Below are 19,262 nucleotides of genomic sequence, written 5' to 3'. Positions count from 1 at the left end.
AGCCCCTCTCCCATCCAAGTAATTGCCGACCCTCAAGGCCCGTGCCTCAGCCATGGCTTGAGGACTGGAAGCATCTTGCAGGCGGTGCCTGACAGCCTCTGCAGAGTCCTGCCCAGCCCCACCGCACAACAGGGACACCTTCCCCAGCACACAAGCAGGACCTTGGCATCAGCAGAGCCAGCCCTGGATGTGTGTCCCCAGCTCCACTACATCCCCTCGCCCAAAAAACCAGCGAGACCAGCTCAGCATTTTTTGCTTTTATCTTGTCAACAGTGGTATCTCCACAATGCCGTGTCCTCAGTTCGTGCTCATTTTCTGCCAAAAAGACACAGGGGGGTCACAGTAAGACCCTCAGTGGGGCAAGAACAGCCCCGCTGTGGGGTGGGGGCAGAGGAAGGGGCACCCACCTCGTTGATCCAGTCGATGTAGGCGGACACCCTGGTGAAGACTGTCGGCTTCTTGGCCACGTTGCAGCCCAGGCCAGAGCCAAAGCTGACGATGCCCTCGACCTCCCAGATCCCATCGTCGCGCTGGCAGTTCAGGGGGCCCCCAGAATCGCCCTGTGCAGACAGACAGTGAGGGCCATCTGTCCTGGGCACCTGCCAACACTCCCCTCATCCCTCCTGGCCGTCCACCACCATGGCTCCATCCCCTCTCCTCCCAGTGCCCACGGTTCCACACCATTTGGGGATCCACCACGCGCAGTGCCCACACTCACGTTGCATCCAGAGACGACGCCGTCGCCGCCGGCGCACACCATGGTCTCCTCCACAAGGCTGCCCCACCAGTCCCTCTTGGAGCAGGTCTCATAGTCCACCACGGGCAGCAGACCCTGCTGCAGGATCGTGGCCAGGGGCCCGTTGGCTGCAATGAGAGCAGAAGCTCGTACCTCTCACCCTCTGCCTGCATCCCCTTTCTGGAGACCCTCCCGGGGACCCTCTGCTTACTCCTGATGCGTCCCCAGCCGGTGACATAGCAGGGGTAGTCATTGGGCAGGACCTTGCCAGCAGCCGGCAGGCAGGAGGCACGGATGGTGTCAGTCTCCTGCACCTCCTCTGCCAGCTTGATCAGGGCAATGTCGTTGCTGCAAGGAGACATGAACCATGGTCCCTGGCCATGAGAACAGGGTCCCTGGCCAGGCCAGCCAGGCTCTGTGGCCACACCACCCACAACCCAGCCCTGATGACTCCCATCCCTTACATGATGAGGTAGGAGTCCCAATCCTCATGGACGATCGTCTTCTCCACACCCACGGCCACAGAACCAGGCTCGTCATCCTCTGACAGGTCCTGCTTGCCCAGCACCACACGATAGGTCATGTAAGAGCTGCCAGGGGGAGAGAGAGTGTCAGTCCCCACAGATATCTCATGCTGCTTGTACAGATGCCCCCCAGCACCCCAACACCCACCTGATGCAGTGGGCAGCTGTCAGCACCCACTGGGGGGCAATGAGGGTCCCGCCACAAGTGTGGTACCAGGATCCAGCGCTGCGGTACTGCAGCGAGATCTGCGAGGGCAGAGGCACAGGGTCAGAGCAGGAATGTCCCCATCCCTGTCGCCATCCCTGTCCCGGTGCCCCCTCACCTGCCATGGCCAGCTGTGGGCTACAGCGTCTTCACCGCCCACCACGCGGGAGCTCAGCTGTGGTGGCACGGCCGGCTGACCGCATCCGTAGGCTGTGTGACACCCGGCAAAGGGACATCAGAGGCTGCCTGTGCCCGTGCCCAGGGCCAGGGCAGGTGCCACGGTCCTGTTCCCCCTGCCCTGACCCTTCCCCATCCCCTGCACCTACCGTAGCCCAGCAGCACGACGAGACAGACGGCCCCCAGCATGATTGTGCGGAGCAAAGGTGCCGTGGTGGGGCTGCTCACCCCTCTTATAGTGTCTGGACTGCTGGGGACCTTGGAGTGTCCCTGCTGGCTGCTGACACATGGGGATTGTCCCACGCTGTGGGCACAGGGGCTCCTCAACCCCATTGCCTGCTCTTATCGCACTCAGGGTCCTGCCTGGGAATGGCCACATCTGCCCCTCATGTGCTGGCACCATGCTGGGACATGGCGGGGACTCCTGGCCCTGCTCTGGGAAGGGGCAGGGTCCCTGTTGGGGCACAGGGTCACTCCCTCCTGGGACAGCCCCCCAGCCATGATGCTGTCAGTGAGGGGCTGGGCAGCCCTGCTGCCTCCCAGCCCTGAGCAGTGACTCCCCCAGGACACTCTCTGCCCCCAGCTGCAAGAGCCGAAATGAGGGATGCGTGACTCCAGGTGGCTCTCCAAAATGCAGTTTATGACATCCAAGAATTTACAGCAGTCCAGGATCATGGGTGACAGAGCCTGTGCCTACAGCTGTCAGTTTCAGCTGCAGGAAGGCCTGGAGACCCTTTAATTTTGGATACAATCAATTCTATACTTTTCTTTGATGTGTATTTTAGTGCACTAGAAACAATCTATACCTTTACTTTTACCTGTAGCCTATCATAACTGCTATAATTACCAGATTCATGTTACTATTCTCCAATCACTAAAAGTTAGTTCGTTACAGTTTAAGCTAGAATTTGTTTTTCAGTTTTCTTTCAGTGGAAAATTCTGTGACCTTTTTTCTACTTGCAAGATTGGCAGATTTGTTTGCCTGTGCTATCTTTCTGCTTGGTAAAATAATTTTCTTTTTTGAGGTGGGTTTATCCTTTTCTCTAAGTCATAAAACCTCTTACCATCTCGACATAACCTTTGCCTTTTTGTTGTCTAGCATAACTGGATCAGCAATTGTTAATTAACACATTATTCTTCTATATCCAAACTTGCTTTCATTTCTATTCCTTCTTTGGATTCTACATCCAAAAATCTTTCTGCTAAGCATGCATATCTGTCTGACTTTTTTTTCAAACTTTCATCCTTCCTAACACCCAGCTCCTCAGTTCCCCAGAGATAGGGTTCTCCCTTTCCTGAAAGGCTCATCACTGGGGATCTCTGAGTCCCTGTCAGTGTTTGTTCACCTTGTGTATCCATCCTTGGCATGTCTGGGTGCTTCTTCCTGGCTGCTGCCTTGGGTGTGGCATCATTCTGGGTGCTGGTGGTACATTCTGTGCTCAGGAAAGCCTGGGAGCAAGTGGCTGTGCCATGTGTGACTGCCAAGTTCGTGCCTGAGGATTTGGCTGGTCTTTGCTTTGCTTTATGTTGTCATTTTAGATTGTTGTGATTATGGTTTGAAGATAACTGTAGAAGTTTATTTTTGGGGGTTCTTTTTGTATCTTTGTATCTTTGGTTGGTGGTGGGTGCCCCAGGGCAGTGGTGGAGGCCAATGCCCACGTGTGGCTGGAGAAGAGCACCTGGACAGGTGTGGCTACTTCTGCCAGAGGGAGCCAGGGCCAGCCAGGCACCCCAAGGGGGTCCAGCAGGAGCCAGGATGTGGCTGGAATGGCCTTGCCTCTGCCCAAGGTTTTCCAAGAACTCAGTTGCACATGTGCCCCCTTCCCCACCACCTGTGGTGTGAGAATCTGGGTTGCCCTGTTCTGTGTTGGCTACTTCTGCACAGGGCACCTGGGTGTACAGGTGGTGTTGGGGCTGATCCCATCTCCCCTGGACCTGTTTTCCTTTGAGAAAGGTGACCCTGCACTCTTCTCCCTGTTTATTTCCCCAGTTCTCTTGCCAGTGGAGCCTTGGGACTGGGCTGTCCCATGGGCTGGGGGTGCAGGGAGCTGGTGCTTGAGTTTGGGCAGAGATGGCTCCATCTTTTCCTTTTCCTTCTTCCATGATGTGGACTGCAGTGGCTTGTCCCTTCCTGGGACATTCTTGGTGGAGGTTAGAACAGACCAGAAGCACTGCAGTGGCACAGCTGTGGTGTTGGGGTGTGTGGTGGAGCTGGAGGAGAGTGGGGGCTGAGGGAGAGATGGGGAAATGCTCTTTTGGGCTTACTCCATGGGCCCCACTGTTCTTCTCCCTCCTCCTTGCGTTTCAGTGCTGGATGCCTGTCTTGGATTGAAAAGACAGGTGTCTGCTAAGGAAGGCAGGAGCATCCCCTGAAATGGAAAATATAAACCCCCTCCCTCTGAATTGCTAAAATTTTGAAATTAAACGGCTCTCAGGCAAAGATATGGGAATAGGAATAACAGTTCTTTACTAGGAAAACTAAGAAAATACAAATGTAATAGTACAAACAAATAAACTATTGACAGAGTCAGAATAGCCCTGACACCCTGTTGGCAGCAGTCCCATTAAATGTTGGGTCAGCCCTCCTGCAGTACCAGCTGTTGTTCTGTTGGAGCAGGGATCCTGTAGAAGGGTGGAGTTTCCTCTGAAGGTCCAGGGCTGGTGTAGATGGGCCTGGTCTTGCACTGGGAATCCAGTGGAAAGACAGCTGGTCCTCTGGGAATGCAGTGGGAAAAGGCTGCCCTGGTCTTCCAAATGTCAGATTATATCCAGGTAGTAATGCTTGGCTCCTCCCTCTGGGCAGAGCTTCTCACAATGGGATGATGGAATTTTATCAGTCATGTGGTGAGACTCAATGGCCCATTAACAGAAGATATCTCCCAGAGGGAGGATTGGTTGTGGAAGAGATAAATAAAACTGCCCATTTAACAAAAGAGAACTGCTCCAGAGATAGGAAGAGAATACAAACACCCCTTTCCAGCCTAAGGCATTACTCACTCCTTATTCTATTACTCTCTGCATCATACTCAAATAAATAAACTCTACTCAATGAAATCTTACACACAGTTCTCACTTAAAACTAGGTTTTCCTGTGGTACACAATGGGTTTCTCCATCTTTCTGCATTACCCACCAAGTGTAACCAGGTCCTTGAGCAAAAACAATCCCACAGATGGGTTTGTCTTTGCCTGAGGTGGGATTAATCCAAGTAGTCTTTCCTAAAATACCTTTCATATGTACCACAGGGACATTGTCTCCATCCACTGTGTGCAAGGGTTCAGACTGGGCAGGACCAGCTCGATTGATGGACCCTCGGGTATTGACCATCCAGGTCGCTTTTGCTAAGTCCATTTCCCAATTTCTAAAGGGTTCTCCCCCAAGTGTAGCAGCCACAGGGCTTGCAAGGCCTCCCTGGTGGTCAGTTGCCTAAGATAAGAAATGCCTAGTCATGATGACTGGACCAAGAAACCCCTCTTCCACCTTCAGACCCTTGTTATCTCTCTGTAACACTATAGGTCATATTCACCTTGACCCTTTCTGTTGGACTGTTTGCCAAAACCCACATACCCCATATAATCCCTACTTCTGCCCAGTTTGGCAGAAGAGCTGTCACTGTCACCCTTAGTAGAAGCTGCCAATAAAGCTTATTATAAAAATCTGTGGAACTTCATACAACTCTTCTCTTCTCTCATCCCTGCATCTGCTGAGGCACTTAGCAAGCAAAGAGCTGAAATTGTTAAAGAGCTGAATTCATCAAAGAGCTGATCTCACTCAAAGAGCTGAGCTGCTTGCTAAGATGTTTCAACACAAATAAGGTTCGATTCACTAGTTCTTTTGGATTGAGGACCTCCTTGAATTTGCTTAAATAGTCCTTTAAAGTTCTGTTGTTTCTCTCTACAATAGCTTGTCCTGTAGGGGAGTTTGGAATGCCTGTTTTGTGTTGCACTCGCCATGTGAGCATGAATTGTCGGACCGCATTGCTGGTGTAGGCGGGCCCATTATCAGTTTTTCTCAGCTCTGGTACGCCCAAAACGGTGAAGCAGGCAGTCAAATGTTTACAAACATGAGCAGCTTTTTCTCCTGGTTGTGCAGTGGCCCATATAAATTTTGAAAAGGTATAGACGGTGACATGAACATATTTTAATCTTCTGAACTTGGGTACATGAGTTACATCCATTTGCCAGAGTTCTAAGGCTTGTAAACCTTTTGGATTTACTCCTATTCTGAGGCCTGGTCCATGATTGCTGCATTGAGGGCAAGTGCAGACTATGCCTTTGGCCTCATTTATTGATAAAGAGAATTGCCACCTTAATCCTTTAGCATTCTGAAGAAACTGTTCATGGGAGATTCTGGCTGCTTCAAATTGATTGACTGGTGCTTGATTTTTCTTTACCATGCTAACCAACTGATCAGCTCTGTGATTTCCTTCCCCAAGTCCTTCTTGCCACTTATGACTCCGAATGTGAATAATGCAATAGGCAGCTATTCTTTGTCTTGTGGCTCTCTGCAGTTGCTGGAAAAGGGCAAGTAACCGTTCGTTCTGTAAATCCTTGATGAATGCATCTTCTATCCTTTGGGTCACTCCAGCAACATAAAGAGAGTCTGTGACAATATTCAACGGTGTAGAGAGCCATTGTGACATGGCCCAGCAGACAGCTGCCAGCTCTAATGTTTGGAGTGTATCCTCTGCTAGGGCTTGCAAAATTAGATTTTTCCATTGATCGTTCTGGTACCAAGTGATAGTGGCTCTTCTGGTGTTTTTTCCAGCATCAGTATATACTGTGGGGCCATCCTTTAATGGTCTACGTGAATATTTTTCCAATGCTATCCAAGAGTGCTCTGTAAGAAACTGAGCTTCTTTTCCTTTGGGAAGAGCTGTTGAAATGTACCCTGTGTAATCTAAGAGCGCAAGTTGCAGAGCAGTAGAATGTCTGAGTGCCCATTCAAAGTCAGCTGTGCTCATAGGGATTCGAATACTTGCAGCCTCCATCCCCAAGATAGCTGTCACCTGATCTTGTCCTTTCCGGACCACATCTCCTACTGTATCCAGTTGGGTTTGAATACTTCATTTAGGTTGGAAACTGACAAATATCATTCAAGGATACATAGTTTGTCTTCATTTCTTCCTCTCTTGGTTTTCTTTTTCTACTGCGCCACAATGGCAAACACAGAAGTCGGTCGAGAAATGACCAGGACATGGACAGGGAGACAGGTGGCGTTGGGATGCCCACTGTGTGGTTATAAGGGTGCCGATATTAGAAATGCACTGTTCTTGCTCTGGGGTGAGAGAAATCTGTTTTTCAGCATCTGTACCTTTCAGGAGAGGCCGCAGAGGAGCCAGATCGTCATTTGTAATGCCCACGAGGGGTTGGACCCATTGCAAATTGCCCATCAGGGTTTGAATGTCAGTAAGATTCTTGATTTCAGTAGTGATGGTGTTTTTTTTGCAGGCAAATAACACTATTGGTGATCTGCCACTCAAGATATTTGCACGATGAGGTGCCTTGGACCTTTCAGGTGCAATCTGTAATCCTGCCTTGGAGAGGACTGCCGTTAGAATCTGCAACTGATCATTGGTGAAAGGATTTTCTTGTGCCAATAAGATGTCATCCATATAACGATAGATCAGGGCGCATGGCCAGAGTCCCCATACTGGCTGCAATGCTGTGGCCACAAACAACTGACACATAGTGGGGCTGTTACGCATTCCTTGTGGTAGTACAATCCATTTGAATCTTTGTGCGGGCCGGTCCTTATTTACTGCTGGCAGGGTGAAGGTGAAATGTTGAGTATCATGAGGGTGCAATGGAATGGTGAAAAAGCAATCCTTCGGATCTATAATTAGCAGGGGCCACCTTCCTGGTAACATAGAAGGTGATGGCAGACCAGGTTGTAGGGCTCCCATAGCTTGCATCTGCTCATTCACCTTCCTGAGATCATGCAGCAACCGATATTTTCCAGATTTCTTGGGAATGACAAAAATGGGGGTGTTCCCGGGGCTAGTAAATGGTTTGATATGTTGAGCTGCAAGTTGTTCCTGGACCAGCTCATGTGCCTTTTGCAGCCTCTCTTGGCTTAGCGGCCACTGTTCTACCCATACAGGCTCATCTGTTACCCAAGTCAGCTTTAGAATGGGGGGCTGCTCGACAGGGACCATTGCCAGAAAACTGTGTCTGGGGTGGTAAGAACAACTCCCCATTGTGTCATGCATTCCCTTCCAATCAGGGTGTTCACTCCTTTCGGCAGTGACAATACTGTAACTAGTATGGTAGCAATCTTCTATCTGGAAGGTGATGGGCTGAGTATTTAGGCATGCCAAGGATACTCCTCCAACTCTGTTCACCACTGAGTTGCTATGCTGAAGATGCCAATGCCTTGGCCAAATATTGTTTGAAACAATAGTAATATCAGCTCCAGTGTCCAACAAGGCCGTTGAAAGTAATAGTTTCGCTGCCATTCGTTATGGTCACTCATTGCTCTGGTCTATTATGCATATCCAATATAAGGCAGACGATCTCTCCTGTGGAACCAAAACTTGCATCTCCTTGCACACCGACTTCTTTCAAGGGGGTTTTACATACTTGGATGGTAAGATTTTGCAATGGTACAAGTTGTGCAATCTTGCTGCCTTTTGGAATGTGTAGGGGTGGATGCATAGTATATGTGACAATTTGGATTTCCCCAGTAAAATCTGCATCAATCAAACCTGGTATTACTATGATTCCTTTAAGGCCGGAGGATGATCGGCCCATCAGTAGGGCCCCTATCTGGTATTGTGATTCGTGCAATGGGCCGTTTATCGAGGTAGGGATCTGGAGTGGCTTATCATCGATTAGCGTTATGTCTACTGCTGTTGCCAGGTCGATCCCCAAGCTCCCCCGGGTTGCTGGTTGGCCAGTTCTGGAGTTTGAGCAGCCATTATTGCCTGTGCGCAGCTGCTCCCCACACTCCTCTTTACGTTTCCCAAACTGCAACACGCCAAAGTGGAGTGGGAGTTGGACTGGCAGTAGTCACACCATACCGTGACGGAGCAAGTTCTACTCAAGTGGCCTTTTTTCCTGCATCGATAACAGGCACCTCTATTATCCCCGGGTCTAGGGCGATTATTAGTCTTTGTCAGTGGCTTTAATGCTGCAGCTAGAACTTGAGTTTGAGTAGATACAGCACTTTTCACAGCTTCTGAAACAAAGGCAGCTTGTTGGCTCAAGGCACTGTGCGCCATTTGTTCTACCATTTTTCTATAGTCGTGGTTCTCGGCAAAGTCAATAAAATCATCTTGGATTTGCCATTCGCATTCTCAAATGCAAAAGTTCACAGCATTTGATTCCGCATGTCATCCAATAGATCAGGAGCCTGCTCAAGTGATTGTGCCAGTCTCTTGATAAAACTCTCGTATGGTTCTTGTAGTCCCTGTTTAATACTAGTATATGAAGGAGCCTTGCGTTCAGAGGTGCCTAGAAATAGAGCCTGTTTTGCTGCTTCAGCAGCTATGTTGTGGAAGACAGCAGGAAACTGAAGTTGTGCTACAGCATTGGCATAATTTCCTTGGCCCAGAAGCATGTCAATGTTAATTGCATACATTGGGTCTTGCACTGGCCGATTTACTGACACTACGCGCTGTGCCTGCCTTTCCCACTCCTTTTCCCACAATATATATTGTGCCAGGGTCAGCAGAAGCTTTGCCACAGTCATGCAGTCACCGGGTGTCAGAATTTCAGCGCCAGAAAGGAAGGTCATAAGCTGTTTTGACGGTTCAGAATGCAACCCATAGTCTGAGACTGTTTTGTGTATCTGTTGCATAAGCTTCCACTCAAACAGTTTCCATTCACCAGCCTGCCACCTGTCTCCTAAGTTGACCATACACACCAGGCAGGCAATAGCTGATGACACTTGCCATTCACCTTCCAGAATATCGTCGCGGATAACGCCCGACCACCAGCTCTGAGGGGTCACTGGCTTAATAGTTACCTCTTCAGTTGTAATTACTTGCATATCCCCCACAGGAGTTGCTTCTTTTGCCTTCAAATCTTTCGCTCCCAAGTCTGGTAGTTGCTGAAGGACTGAATCTACTCGGTGGTCAGATGGCTTATTTCACCTTTTTTGCTTTGATAGTGGGGAGGATGGTCTTTCAGTCTCTGATTCAGGGTCTGACTGAATTCCCAGTCCATCCGAATCAGAACTAACAGGTTTTGGTATTTTCAGACGGCAACTTGGTCCCTCTATGTCTCCCTGGGATTGAGAGGACGCAGATGAACCTGCAACCTCAGACGAGCCCGCTCCCTCATTTGTGCTAGAAATGATTTCTGTGACACTGTTTTTAATAGTAGCAACAACACCCTTCGCTGTTTGGGAGCATTCATTGTCAAAAATGAGTGTATGCTCAGGTGGTGGACTGTCTTTCCCTAGTAATTCTGAGGCAATAAGTGCCATTCTTTTCTCCTCAGCCATCTTCTTCAGGGTGTTTATCACCTCTCGGCAGGTATTGCCCAACTGCAAAAGAGTTTTACTGCTGTTGTCTAATGAAGTGTCCCACAAGCTAATTGCAACCTCATTCCATTCAGTCAAGCTAAACATCAATCCAGGATCCCAAAGATGACCATTTTCCTTAGCGCACTTGCAAAACTCATGGAGCTTTTTAGTACTCATGCTGGCTTCTCACTTAGTGAGCATTTTCTCCTGCAGTGAGAGTGCCGCTTCTCTATCCATGACCCGAGTAAGCGGTCTTACCGTGGCGGTCGTTGACTGTCGCGATCAGTCGGGTCCAGCTACCCGCAGAGCAGATGCCATTTCCCTGTTCCCCTTCTTCCCATCACAGCTTCCCTCTTAGCGATCCGACCAAGAATCGAAGGCTTTCTAAAATCGGGCACAGGTCCCTGTTCGGGCGCCAGATGTAGAGATAAGCTTCTAGAAGGGGTCTAGAAGGGGTCTGGAATCAAGAAGCGACTCAATATGAGGTATGCATCTTGTTTGATTTATTACTGCTTGATATGTTCTGTTATACTATTGTTAGTTGTCCACACAGCTTTAGCTTACATTTTATTGGTTACAAATATCTGTTCATGCGTCTTTACTATTGCTATGATTGGTGCAAGCCAGCCGTTCATGCTTCTGCTTACTTCTGCAATAGTTCTGCCTTGCAGTTTACTGATAGTCTGCTAGCAGGCCTGGAGGCATTGTGTAATTGACCAACTTCTCTTTATCGCCTGGCCAAGGGCATTTCAAGGATTGTCTGCTGGCTTCAAGCCTGGTTATGCACTCCTTGCAGATAACCGTGCCCTTTCTCTATCAGCCAAGCCTGTATGCTTTCTGCACTACAAGTATCTATACTCTTAACATGGCAGATGGTGGGGACATGCTTCCACCCCTGGGGCAGTCAGTTCCAGTGTACTGCACGCCCCTCCAGGGGGAAGCAAACTGAGGCCTGCATTCTGCTGCCAGAGAAATGGAGAAAAATGGGTTAGCAATGTCAACAGTGGCGTACCACTTTGCTGCCTTGGACTCCACCTCATACTGGAGTTCCAGCATGTCTGGCACAGCAGCGTTCATCGGTGGAGTCACTTCATTCAAGCCATGATAGTCCACATTCAATCTCCATTCTCTGTCAAACTTGGGCACAGGCCAGATAGGACTGTTGAAGGGTGAGTGGGTTTTGCTGACCACCCAGTTGGCTCTCCAGTTCATGGATAATTCTGTGGATGGGGATCATGGCATCCTGATTCATTCAATACTGCTGGCGGTGCACCGTTGAGGTGGCAATCGGCACTTTTTGCTCTTACACCCTCACGAGTCCTACTGCAGATGGGCTTTCTGGTAGTCCAGGCAAGGTGTTCAACTGCTTAATATTCTCTGCCTCTACAGCAGCTATGCCAAAAGCCCATCTGAGTCCCTTTGGGTCTTTGTAATAGCCATTCTGGAGGAAGTCTATGCCCAGAATACAGAGGGCCTCTGAGTCAGTCACAATAGGATGTTTCTGCCACTCCTTCCCAGTCAGGCTCACCCTGGCTTCCAACAGGGTCAATTGCTGTGATCCCCCCGTCACCCCGGCAATGGAAACAGGTTCTGCCCCCACATGTCCCAATGGCATTAGGGTACACTGCACACCAGTATCAACTAAGGCATTGTATTTTTGTGGCTCTGATGTCCTAGGCCATTGGATTCATGCCGTCCAGAAGATCTGGTTTCCCCACGCCTCTCCCTGGCTAGAGGCAGGGCCCCTCTAACCCTGGTTATTATTTCTTTCCTGGGCATACATGGTAGAGGTACCTTCAAGGGGATCTGACAGATCATACTCAGCAGCTCAGTCATGGTTGAGACTACCTTCACTTTAGTGGAATTCCCTCGGTTAGTGTTTCCCTCCTTGAGTTGACGCACCCGTGCTGCCAGGACAGAAGTGGGTTTCCCATCCCACCTTCCCATGTCTTCCCCATGGTCACACAGAAAGAACCACAGGTCAGACCGTGGGGTGTACCCTCTCTCTCTAGCAGGAGGATGTTGGGTTCTGACTTTGGGGCCTGTGACTACCATGGGTGCTGCATTGATCTTCCTCACCTCCTCCCTCATCTCCCTCATCTCCTCTTTGAACTCCTTAATCGCAGCAGAGACATGATCCTGCACCAGGCCGTTGATCATATTCTCATAATTTCTAAGCTTGTTGGTGACAGAACCCACTGTCTCTCAGTTAGTATTGGCATCAATCATTGTAAAGAAGGTGATGTATTGAGATGGCTCTAGATTTGCCAGACTCCACAGCATTTGCCCTGTGCACCTGACCTTGTCAGGGTCATTATTGTGCTGTCCATCCCTCCCAAAGAGTACCTCCAATACTGCCATGTCTCTCAACTGTTGGATCCCTTCCTCAAGGGCCTTCCAGCACATTCTGTGGTGGTAGTCCTGCATTCTCTCCCTGTGGACAAACCTCTCTCTGACACTCATTAAAAGCTGCTCCCAGAGGGAAAGGGACTCTGACTCCTGTGCATATCTCAGTTCAGTTGAAGAGAGAACAGAAACAATTTCTCCCAGATTGAGCCTGGGAATCTTAGACAAAAGAATTCAAACAATTATTATCTCTCTTTCTGGAATCATTGTTTATTGTTATGGCTTTCCACAGGGTGCTATTCATAGTCACCAATAATGTGAGATGTTTCTACTTTGAGACCAATCAGGTCTCAGTGTAGCGAGTGAGACTTAAAAGCTCGCAACTTCTTGCTAATAAAGGAATTATTCTTGAGCCTTCTGACCTGAAGACTGGAGACTTTCTTACCGTCCCTGACTCAACAGTGTCAGACTCCCTTACAAAAATCTGATTCATACCTGAGTCCTGGGTCAAGGGTCCCAAATTCTTTGCCTCACCACCATCTAGTTGCACGCCTGTAAGGTCTCAGACCACAAGTAGCCAGTTTGTATAAGCTTCACGCCCCCATTGTACAATGTCTTTGTGCAGATTATGGAGACTTTTGTACGTCAGAGACTCGGTGATGATCGCAGCCTCTGGCTACCCTGTGGATTTTGAAGGCCCTCCATTCTTATCCTTGTCTGGGTGTTCTGATTTCATCTTAGACTTCCTTGTTTCCACAGGGGCAGCTGTTGCTGGCTGTGACTGCCTTTGTGGTTCAGCTGGAACTTAGGCAGTTGTAACATCTGTGGGTTCCACTGCTGCACCATCAGATTCTCCTTCTTTGAGAAAGGGTGAGGGCTTCTCACCAGCTGGGGAAATGTACTTCTTTACATCTGGCTCATCTCGTGTATCTCTTTCTCCGGAACCCCCACCCAGTCTGGGGGTTCATTTCTGAGGTGGGCTGAGAGGAAGGGTCAGGCTCTAGAGTAGCAGCATCCCTAGTCTTTGAGGTAGGTGTCAGGGTGGTTATCCAGGTTAATCTTCCCTTATCTCTAAATGGTAAATAGAACAGGCATATCGGTAACACCAACCATTGTATGATAGCATTAGCATTTAGAGTGCACCTGAACCCTTCGAAAACTGGTAGGGTAGACCCAAAAAGCTGGTTGAAGGGTTAGGAGAAAATTTCCCCCGGTGTAATTTCCTCACAGTAATTACCATTATTAAAGTAACCCCCAAAAACATACAGTCAGTGTGTGATAGCTCTGAATTCATGTGCTTCCCATCCAGAGGAACTTAAAGATCCATTAATTCCTCACCTTATTAACCCATAAAACAAACTGGAAAACAGCCACAGTAGGCACAGTTATAGGACCCATATTTAGATAAGGGCCTGAATGGCAGAAATACAGCAACTATCACATGCCACCCAAACCAGGGTAAGCTGGACCACACGGTGATACTAAACAGAGTTTCTATATTAGCACAGAAAAATTAGATTACTCAAGAACTGTTATTCCCTATTTTCACTCTTTTTCTCTCTATGCCCTCGAGCCCCATCTTGGGCGTCAAAAATCTGTCATAGCTTGAAAAGACAGGTGTCTGTTTAAGAAAGGCAGGGCCCTCACCTGAAATGGAAACTATAAACCCCCTCCCTCTGAATTGTTATAATTTTGAAATTAAAAGGCTCTCAGGCAAAGATATGGGAATAGGAATAACAGTTCTTTACTAGGAAAACTAAAAAAACCCACAAATGTAATAGTACAAACAAATAAACTACGGAGAGAGTCAGAATAGGCCCTGATCCCCTGTGGGTCAGGGAGGTGGCAGCAGTCCCATTAAATGTTGGCTCAGCCCTCCTGCAGTGCCAGCTGTCGTTCTGTTGGAGCAGGGATCCTGGAGAAGGATGTAGGTCCAGTGGTGGCGTAGATGGGCCTGGTCTTGCCCTGGAAATCCAATGGAGAAGACAGCCACACCTCTGGGAATGCAGTGGGAAAAGGCTGCCCTGGTGTTCCAGATCTCTGATGATATCCAGGTAGGAATACTTGGCTCGCCCTTTCCACAGAGCTTCTCACAATGGGATGATGGAATTTTACCAGTCATATGAGGAGCCTCACTGGCCCATTAACAGAAGATATCTCCCCAGAGGGAGGATTGGTCGTGGAAGAGATAAATAAAACTGCCAATTTAACAGAACTGCTCCAGAGATAGGAAGAGAACACACCCTAAGACAATGCCCCTGAGGGGAGCCCAGGATGTGGACTGGCACCATGTGTCAGGGCAGTGCTTCCCTATGCTCTGAGCCATCAGCATTGGGATGCTGCTCAGTGTCAGGGGAGTTTGTTCATGTGTCCCTGGGTGTCCCGAGCTCTCATTCCCAGGAGTGGGTAAAGATCACTTTTGACATGTAATTTTTATGGAAGGGATTGTATGAGTACTTATACTTCAATAGTGAAGTAAAAGCAATGAACTTCACAAAGTTTTGTTGTATTCTTTTAAACTTCCCCTTATTCTCCCATATTGTTAAATACTTGCTAATGGACACATCCTATAGGGTGTACATAAGATGTTAGACATTTAGTAAAAATAAAGCTTACACTTCTTTAGGTTAACCTGTAGATTTAATGTGTCAGTTATAAATTGTATGAACAGAATACAACAAAAATTGACAATTAACATGTAAGCGTATCAAATATTCATTAAACTCTATGCAGCCATAGAGATTAAAAGTAGTTGAGGCTGAAGTCACATGGTTAGTTCAGCTGGAGGAGGCTGAGGTCAGACCTCTCTGGAGGCTGCAGCTCCTCCCAAGGGGCAGCTCTGGTCTCTGCTCTCTGTGACCAGGGACAGGACCCAAGGGAACGGGTGGAGATCTGACCAAGGAAAGACTGGATGTTAGAAAAAAGTTCTTCACCCAGAGGGATCACAACTCTTGACCACCTCCTGGGCAGGGGGACACAGGTTATTGGGGTGACACACACTGTGGGGGGATGCCAATGCCTGGCTGGGTGGGGCAGGGCTGACGCCCCAGCAGAGAGGCTTGTGGCACTCTGGGGCCCTGTCCAGGGCTCCTCCATACACCAAAGCCCCTCTGAGGATGAGACACAATGCACAAGGACACGCACAACAGGCTGTGACACCAAGGTCCTGCACTCCCAGCTCAAACAGCTGTCCCCATGGCACAGGTGGCTACACACAGAGGGGACAGGAGTGCCCCACATTGTTCAGCCTCCCATGGACAGCCTGGAGCTCTCCATCCAAGCCAGCAGATCATACTGCCAGTCCCACGCCAGTGTCCCAAGGACCTGGCCCCATCCTGCTGGGCAGAGTAGCCACCTCCACACATCATCTGACTGGCAGGCAGGCCTTTGACCGCCTTTGGAGTGATCCCTCCAGTTCCTTTGCCATAGCACATTTCCTGCCCGTCCAAACCATTTCCCACCCTGCATCCCTCTTCACCTGCTAGAGCTTTGGTCAGGCTGACAAGTGCCAGGGGGTGCCTGGAGAGTCCCCAAGTGGCTCACAGGGTGCCAGGGCTCGTGCCAGTGCTCTTGGGCCGCAGTGCAAGTGCCAGTGCTGCTCTCTGGGCTGGTGACGGTGCCGCTCAATGGTCCAGTGGCACCATGGCTCCTAAACCAGGCACTGTCCACCACGTCCCCCACTGAGCTTGAGCTGCTGCCGTCCATCCCTGCTCGCTCTGCTCCTCCTCCTCACCCCGTCAGGATCCCGGCTGGGCTGCAGCAGCCACGATGGGATGATGGTGTGATGGATGGCTCTGCTCGGGGGCTGAGGGTGCGGCACCCAGCCCCACTTGCTGGACAGCTCCTTCACACCTGCTCCCTCCAACACACTGCCTTCTTCCTGGAACCCTGCCCTGCCTCCTCCAGGGCAGCTCGGGCTCCTCCTGGGAACCCCACAGCTGGGGGTTCTGTGTGCTGCCCACCACCCACCTTGTTCCTCCAGCCACCACAGAAGGAGATCCATGGTAAGATGCTCTGCTCCTGGGCCATGTCACAGGTCCTGTTGTTGGAGCCGGCAGTGCCATGCAGCTGCCAAGGGTTCTGTCTCCAAGAGAGCTCCTGCAGGCACCCCTGACCCCTCCCAAACCAGTCAGACTCTCTCAAGCTCCCCAAGGCCAACCCAGTTCCCTTCAACGGCCCCATTTGAAAGTCAGCCCTCATCTAGGCAGTGCCAGCGAGGTCCCCTAAAGCACCCTGGGAGCTACCAAGTGTTCCAGATTGTCCCCAAGGGCCAGCTGGGTTCCCTGGAGCTCCCCTGAATAACCTGGAGAAACTCCAGCCCCTCTCCCATCCAAGTAATTGCCAACCCTCAAGGCCTGTGCCTCAGCCATGGCTTGAGGACTGGAAGCATCTTGCAGGCTGTGCCTGACAGCCTCTGCAGAGTCCTGCCCAGCCCCACCGCACAACAGGGACACCTTCCCCAGCACACAAGCAGGACCTTGGCATCAGCAGAGCCAGCCTTGGATGTGTGTCCCCAGCTCCACTACATCCCCTCGCCCAAAAAACCAGCGAGACCAGCTCAGCATTTTTTGCTTTTATCTTGTCAACAGTGGTATCTCCACAATGCCGTGTCCTCAGTTTGTGCTCATTTTCTGCCAAAAAGACACAGGGGGGTCACAGTAAGACCCTCAGTGGGGCAAGAACAGCCCCGCTGTGGGGTGGGGGCAGAGGAAGGGGCACCCACCTCGTTGATCCAGTCGATGTAGGCGGACACCCTGGTGAAGACTGTCGGCTTCTTGGCCACGTTGCAGCCCAGGCCAGAGCCGAAGCTGACGATGCCCTCGACCTCCCAGATCCCATCGTCGCGCTGGCAGTTCAGGGGGCCCCCAGAATCGCCCTGTGCAGACAGACAGTGAGGGCCATCTGTCCTGGGCACCTGCCAACACTCCCCTCATCCCTCCTGGCCATCCACCACCATGGCTCCATCCCCTCTCCTCCCAGTGCCCACGGTTCCACACCATTTGGGGATCCACCACGCGCAGTGCCCACACTCACGTTGCATCCAGAGACGACGCCGTCGCCGCCGGCGCACACCATGGTCTCCTCCACAAGGCTGCCCCACCAGTCCCTCTTGGAGCAGGTCTCATAGTCCACCACGGGCAGCAGACCCTGCTGCAGGATCGTGGCCAGGGGCCCGTTGGCTGCAATGAGAGCAGAAGCTCGTACCTCTCACCCTCTGCCTGCATCCCCTTTCTGGAGACCCTCCCGGGGACCCTCTGCTTACTCCTGATGCGTCCCCAGCCGGTGACATAGCAGGGGTAGTCATTGGGCAGGACCTTGCCAGCAGCCGGCAGGCAGGAGGCACGGATGGTGTCAGTCTCCTGCACCTCCTCTGCCAGCTTGATCAGGGCAATGTCGTTGCTGCAAGGAGACATGAACCATGGTCCCTGGCCATGAGAACAGGGTCCCTGGCCAGGCCAGCCAGGCTCTGTGGCCACACCACCCACAACCCAGCCCTGATGACTCCCATCCCTTACATGATGAGGTAGGAGTCCCAATCCTCATGGACGATCGTCTTCTCCACACCCACGGCCACAGAACCAGGCTCGTCATCCTCTGACAGGTCCTGCTTGCCCAGCACCACACGATAGGTCATGTAAGAGCTGCCAGGGGGAGAGAGAGTGTCAGTCCCCACAGATATCTCATGCTGCTTGTACAGATGCCCCCCAGCACCCCAACACCCACCTGATGCAGTGGGCAGCTGTCAGCACCCACTGGGGGGCAATGAGGGTCCCGCCACAAGTGTGGTACCAGGATCCAGCGCTGCGGTACTGCAGCGAGATCTGCGAGGGCAGAGGCACAGGGTCAGAGCAGGAATGTCCCCATCCCTGTCGCCATCCCTGTCCCGGTGCCCCCTCACCTGCCATGGCCAGCTGTGGGCTACAGCATCTTCACCGCCCACCACGCGGGAGCTCAGCTGTGGTGGCACGGCCGGCTGACCGCATCCGTAGGCTGTGTGACACCCGGCAAAGGGACATCAGAGGCTGCCTGTGCCCGTGCCCAGGGCCAGGGCAGGCGCCACGGTCCTGTCCCCCCTGCCCTGACCCTTCCCCATCCCCTGCACCTACCGTAGCCCAGCAGCACGACGAGACAGACGGCCCCCAGCATGGTTGTGCGGAGCAAAGAAGAGGTGTTTGGGCCACTCACCCCTCTTATAGTGTCTGGACTGCTGGGGACCTTGGAGTGTCCCTGCTGGCTGCTGACACATGGGGATTGTCCCACGCTGTGGGCACAGGGGCTCCTCAGCCCCATTGCCTGCTCTTATCGCACTCATGGTCCTGCCTGGGAATGGCCACATCTGCCCCTCATGTGCTGGCACCATGCTGGGACATGGTGGGGACACCTGGCCCTGCTCTGGGAAGGGGCAGGGTCCCTGTTGGGGCACAGGGTCACTCCCTCCTGGGACAGCCCCCCCACCCATGATGCTGTCAGTGAGGGGCTGGGCAGCCCTGCTGCCCCCCAGCCCTGAGCAGTGACTCCCCCAGGACACTGCCCTCTCACCCCCTCACCCCCTAGGCACAAGGTCCCCTTATCTCACTCTTGAGATGGTCAAGAGCAGCCCCCCAGGTTCCATAGGGTGGGGCAGGCGCAGGTATCAGCAGCGCTGCTGATGGTGTTTGGTACACATCCCCACACCGGGATCAGGCCCCTGCTGCTTCCCAAACCATTGTGCCATACAGATGGCACAATGAGCCACAGCTCATCCCTGTTAAATGCCACCACCTCCAGTGGGAACTGCATGCCCACGGTCACACCCCACTCCCCAG

The 19,262-nt window shown here is 51.3% G+C and overlaps 1 protein-coding gene and 1 pseudogene across 2 annotated transcripts; both read right to left on the bottom strand.

The window, feature by feature from the left end:
- Positions 1–242: 242 nt before the first annotated feature.
- On the bottom strand, positions 243–2,166 carry LOC129129651 (chymotrypsin-C-like). Its single transcript, XM_077190307.1, has 8 exons — positions 1,792–2,166; positions 1,584–1,675; positions 1,409–1,506; positions 1,201–1,326; positions 948–1,084; positions 719–864; positions 408–560; positions 243–315 (listed from the first exon to the last, which is right to left on the bottom strand). Exons 1-8 carry the CDS (start codon positions 1,973–1,975, stop codon positions 298–300), a joined length of 954 nt encoding a protein of 317 aa, XP_077046422.1. The 5' UTR covers positions 1,976–2,166; the 3' UTR covers positions 243–297.
- Positions 2,167–17,014: 14,848 nt separating this feature from the next.
- On the bottom strand, positions 17,015–19,146 carry LOC129129812 (chymotrypsin-C-like; annotated as a pseudogene). The gene is made up of 8 exons (XR_013185149.1): positions 18,564–19,146; positions 18,356–18,447; positions 18,181–18,278; positions 17,973–18,098; positions 17,720–17,856; positions 17,491–17,636; positions 17,180–17,332; positions 17,015–17,087 (listed from the first exon to the last, which is right to left on the bottom strand). The product of XR_013185149.1 is annotated as a chymotrypsin-C-like (transcript).
- Between the last annotated feature and the right edge of the window lie 116 nt (positions 19,147–19,262).

This window comes from Agelaius phoeniceus, chromosome 24 (assembly GCF_051311805.1).
Source record: "Agelaius phoeniceus isolate bAgePho1 chromosome 24, bAgePho1.hap1, whole genome shotgun sequence".
NCBI classification, from domain to species: Eukaryota; Metazoa; Chordata; class Aves; order Passeriformes; family Icteridae; genus Agelaius; species Agelaius phoeniceus.
This window is presented reverse-complemented; position numbering and strand designations above follow the sequence as displayed.

Bases quoted from the DNA above. Each gene is read 5' to 3' on its own strand.
- LOC129129651 (XM_077190307.1), bottom strand. From the start codon at position 1,975: ATGGGGTTGAGGAGCCCCTGTGCCCACAGCGTGGGACAATCCCCATGT. The intron at 1,327-1,408 runs GTGGGTGTTGGG...TCCCCCTGGCAG, and splicing joins ACAGCTGCCCACTGCATCAG to CTCTTACATGACCTATCGTG. The intron at 1,085-1,200 runs GTAAGGGATGGG...GTCTCCTTGCAG, and splicing joins TGGGACTCCTACCTCATCAT to CAACGACATTGCCCTGATCA.